At 36.5% G+C, this 5,287-nt stretch overlaps 1 protein-coding gene across 1 annotated transcript; it reads left to right on the forward strand.

Moving 5' to 3' along the window:
* Positions 1-601: 601 nt before the first annotated feature.
* On the forward strand, positions 602-1,564 carry LOC308245250 (olfactory receptor 10C1-like; the record flags this gene model as incomplete). Its single annotated transcript, XM_080662208.1, has 1 exon — positions 602-1,564. One exon carries the CDS (start codon positions 602-604, stop codon positions 1,562-1,564), a length of 963 nt encoding a protein of 320 aa, XP_080518334.1.
* Positions 1,565-5,287: the final 3,723 nt, after the last annotated feature.

Raw genomic sequence — 5,287 nt, forward strand, 5'->3', positions numbered from 1 at the left:
TGTAGAAGCCCAGCAAGGGAAAGTTGACCCATGGTTCTAGGTATGTTCTCTTATTCATAAATTCCTGTAACATTACATTGAGGTTGTAGAAAGGAGATTCTGTTAGTTTGGGATTCCCTGGTTTTTAGCTACCTATTGGCTCATTCTTTTCAAATCAAAATGCATAAAAATATGTATGAAAATGAATACATAAATGGCTGGAAATATACTCCCTTCCAAATGCGTAAGAAATGCTATGAAATTTGAAAGACCAGAATATAGCACCTTTATATTTTATTACATATACTTAAGTTTTATGCGACTTCTTTACAGTTAGAATGCTTTTATATGTTACTTATATAACAGCCTGTGTATATAAGAATATCAAAAAGATAAAACAAAAAAATTTTGTAAGATTCAGAATTCAAAATCAGGAAGAAATACTGTACCCATTTTAATTTGGCTGCTATTTAGAATGCTTTAGCAAAAGGAATCCAGTGTGTAGGCTCCCATGGCAGACCACTGATCCTAGGAAAGCTCCTTTTTCTGAGGGGTGATCAAGACTTATGCTGGGTGACTGGATTATGTTAGGTATTATCTGCCCTCTCTGTTATCTCCACAGATGTCTGGCTCTGAGTCTATAATGAGTGGAAACGAATCCTTCTGCACCAGATTCACATTTGTGGCTTTCTCCTCTCTAGCAGAGTTGCAATCTGTGCTCTTTGTTGTGTTCTTAATCATTTACTTGTTTACTGTGGGAGGAAACCTCATTATCATCTGTCTGATCTGGGTCACTCCTTCCCTGCACACTCCCATGTATTTCTTCCTGGTTAACCTCTCCTTCCTAGAGATGTGCTATATCACCAGTGTGGTGCCTCAGATGCTGGTGCACCTGCTTGTGGATACCAAGACCATAACTCTGAGAGGCTGTGCAGCTCAGATGTACATATTTGCCATCTTGGGACTGACAGAGTGTTGCCTGCTAGCAGCCATGGCTTATGATCGCTTTGTAGCTATCTGTTACTCACTGCATTACACTCTCTTGATGGGCCCTCAAGTGTGTTTGAAATTGGCTGCAGCATCTTGGACCACCGGGGTGGTGGTGGAGTCAGTCCAGATCACCTGGATCTTCACTCTACCCTTCTGTGGAACAGGAAAGATTCAGCACTTTTTTTGTGACATCATGCCTGTAGTGAAACTGGCTTGTGTTGATACCTCCCATAATGAGATTGTGATGTTCGCTGTCTCCGTGCTCTTTATCATGAGTCCCTGTTTCCTCATTCTGTGTTCCTATGTGTGCATTTTTGTGACCATCTTAAGAATCCCTTCAGCAGCTGGCAGACACAAAGCGTTCTCCACTTGTTCTTCTCATATCCTGGTGGTTTCTCTCTTCTATGGCACTGCTTTGTTCACTTATCTCCAACCTAAGACTGCACACACCCCAGAAACAGACAAAGCAACTGCACTCATGTACACGGTGGTCACACCGGCTCTGAATCCTCTTATCTATACCTTGAGGAACAAGGAGGTGAAGGAAGCCTTTCGAAGGCTAACACAAAGGAACTCTTTTAGACAAATGGCCTAAACCAGCCATCATAGACAAAACTTACACTATTGTACAGAGACGTCACCCAAGGTTTTATGATCCCTCTACAATATACACTGAGTGGTCAGATTATTATGATCTCTGAACACATAATAATCTGGCCACTCAGCATATATATGTTAGAGGCCTGGTGCATCAATTCTTGCATGGGTGGGGTCCGGCCAGCCTGGCCAGGGGGAGGGGACATGGGCGGTTGGCTGGCCTGCCTGCTGGTCAAACTCCTGGTCGAGGGGACAATTTGCATATTAGCCTTTTATTATATAGGATACACACTGATTGGCCAGATTATTATGCGTTCAGAGATCATAATAATCTAGCCACTCAGTGTATATTGTCATTAAAGTATTTACAGCATAGCAACCAAGAAACAGTTGGACCTGTTCTACATTTTTTCACCTTGTTTAAGTAAAAGGGAACTATGCAGTAGGACCATTAAATAATTTATCACTTATTCAATCAACAATATTTAATGAACATAATTACTGAGAATCTCTTGTGTTCTGAATACCATTCAGTTTTTTTTTTTGCTTCTACAGTGGTAACAGGATTAAGGTTAGTATGTTTCACACCATTTTACTAAGGAAAATGTAATGCTCTTCTTGTGGAAAAAAATTAAAAATGAATAGAAAGTAATTAATACATTTTTGGTGTCAAATATAGACTGTTAGATTTAAATTCTTAAGTAGAGTACATGCTTTTAATTACTCTGGTCTCTATACAACTTAATAATCATGCATCTGCAATAATCAATGTTAGTAAACACTGATGAGTGATATTCACTGTTACATGACAACACAACTCTATTTAACTTGTAAGTCCAGTGAGGGGCCCTGGTTATTTATCTAATATGTATATTAGGTGTATATTGCTAGGCCAATGATAAAAATATGGCAATTATATAAGATTTTTATCAAATTTTAAAATTTGTGATTATTTTCCCCCATTTTCCTGTCTTCCTCTATATTGAATATATAGTATATTTCTTTGTTCTTAAATCTTAAATAAAATTACCATTATTCTTAAATCATCACTCATGTCCTGCGTTTTTCAAAATAGCAGTGATCAGAATCTGGAATGTTTATCAATAGAATTACAACAGAAAAGGACACACCTGGGGATTTTAAACTCAGAAACTAAGCATCACTGCAAATGGAAGCTGAACAAATGAATTTACTTCTTGTGACTGAACAATATGAATTTTATGAGAAGTGAGTGTTTATGTGTATACATGAGATACTGTGATAGTCTTAGATGAAAGAAGCTTCACAAGAGTAGAATAACTGAAGGCCCATAGGCACTACCTGTGTAACAGCAGAGCCTCACCCCTTCCAACATTACCTCTTAGTTGTCTCTGACACACATAACAAATACTTCATATGCAAGCACATGTGTGCATGCGCACACACACACACACACACACACACACACACCAGTCCAACAACTGCCAATCATCACAAGTTTTATGATCTTTCGCATTGATTTGCTCCCATTTTAAAATATTCACTGCTCTGCAAAACCACTTAGAGAAGATTTGGCGTTGTGATTTGTTACCAAACTGTTAAGAGATCTGTGCTTGCACCAGAAGTAGTATTTCTGGATGTTGACAAACCTCCAGTTTTCCAGGATTCCAGGGTGATGCTGAATTCCCGGAAAAAACAGCTGAAAGAAATCTCTTTACCAAATTTGTGTCGTTTGATTCCTTGAGCTTCAAAACAGTTATTTCCCAAATTAAAAGTTTAAACAATCTTTTCTACACATATCATGAGAGGCAAATCAATACTGTTGGTTTAAAAGAAAGGATAGGTTCCAAAAAGCAACCTCAAAAAATGCCCTATTGTAAAATTTATGGAAGGAAAATAATGTATACAGATCTGAGGGTAAAGAATAAATAATTATGAACAGCAACGAGAGGCTTTCCAGCACATACCCACATCTCCAAAACTTGCCCAGCACTCAGGTTCCCCCATGTAACACTACTTGATATCATTTCCACAGCCCAAACTAGTGTTAAGTACCAGAAATTTCCAGTAGTCAGTCCTTCAAAATGATAAAACCTGATATTACAATTATCATTCTATATTTTGAAAGATATTAAAGCATGTTTAAAATCATGTAATAATGTTGATCTTACATGCTATTTCCTCTCTTTAAAATCTCCCTCTCCAACAACTATCCCCTTTCATCTAATTAATCCACATTTTCCCTTCAAATCTCAACTCAATAATTGTTTATTTATAAAAGCTTTCTTTTGTCTCTATAACTACATCTCTTCCTCCTATTACATGTTTTGTGACATTGTCTAATTTTCTTTGGGCCCTAGTTTCCTTTTCATATTTACAGTGTTTGGATTGTGTATTTAATTGTTTTTATTAATATATGTATTTGCAATAAATTGTAGGCTCCTGAAGGTAAGAACATGTCTATTTATTACTGTATCCCAAAACTTAAATCAGAGACAGATAAGGATAGATATTCAATTAATTGCAAAAATATTAATAAATAAGTAAAAGAATAAGTGACAGTTATTTTTAGGATTTTACCTCATTTGAGATATTCAAGCATATATTTCTTCTCCAAACTGCTTGTTATTATTACCCCACAGATCTTGTACTTTTCAGATCTCTTTTGATATAGTTATATAATTAACCTTTGGGAGTATATATAAGCTAGATCTTCACCTCAAGCTACCTGTCCTTACAGGAAAATGGACAATAATAATTAAATCAAATATTTATTTGGCACCTACTATATGTTGGATATTGTCCTGTGCTTTGCAAAGTTTATCTTCTTTATATCTCACAACAGGACTGCAATGAGAACATTATTATCTCCATTATAAAAATGAGAAAACTGAGGCCCAGAGAAAAAAATAGAAGGGGGTAAAGATACAACACATGTGTGGAATATTAATTCAGTCACTTGGTATTATTCTACGTAACCATACCCCAAACCCAAAACCAATTAATCAATTTTTATTTTAGTTTCAGAAATTTGATAGAAAATTAAAAATGTATAAAATACTCAAACTGTACGCTTCTTGACACTCTGCCAACCATGTGTTGGAGGAGATAGATCTATTCTAAATACGTTCTACTATGTTTTTGCTTCTATATTCTATTAATCGTAATGTGTAAGGTATTTTTGAATTTTTATTTCCTTCACACTATTATCCCTTTGCTTTGTTCCTCATTGGAAAAGAACACCTTCATAAACCTCAAACTATGTGTTAGAACATGGGTGGGCATGTGACCAAGGCCTCACAGAAGAGACTGACTTAAGTTTGATACATGACTCAATAAAGCCCAATCAAGCTAACTCTTGAGTTTTTACTTAAGCAAACAAGAAAAAGGTGGTATTGGCAGAGGAGGGTGGGATGGGAGAGATCAACCAATGAATTTGTATGCATAACCCATGAACACAGACAATGGTGAGGGCCTGGGGTGGGGGGAGGATGGGCGAGGGCTGGAAGAGGTTAATGGGTTAAAAAGGAGGGCCTATGTAATACTTTCAACAATAAAGATTAAAAAATAAAAATAAATTTAAACAAAATAAAAATGTGCTATCTTTTCCATTAGACTTGAACGTGGGAACATGTAACTCTAGAACTCCTGAGGCCTATATCACAAGGAATGAGTGACTTAACTATAACATCAATGGGAGAAAAACACTACTTAGAGCTGCATACATCCTGAGTCATGATGA

Source organism: Plecotus auritus (genome assembly GCF_963455305.1).
Source record: "Plecotus auritus genome assembly, chromosome: 3".
Taxonomy (NCBI): Eukaryota; Metazoa; Chordata; class Mammalia; order Chiroptera; family Vespertilionidae; genus Plecotus; species Plecotus auritus.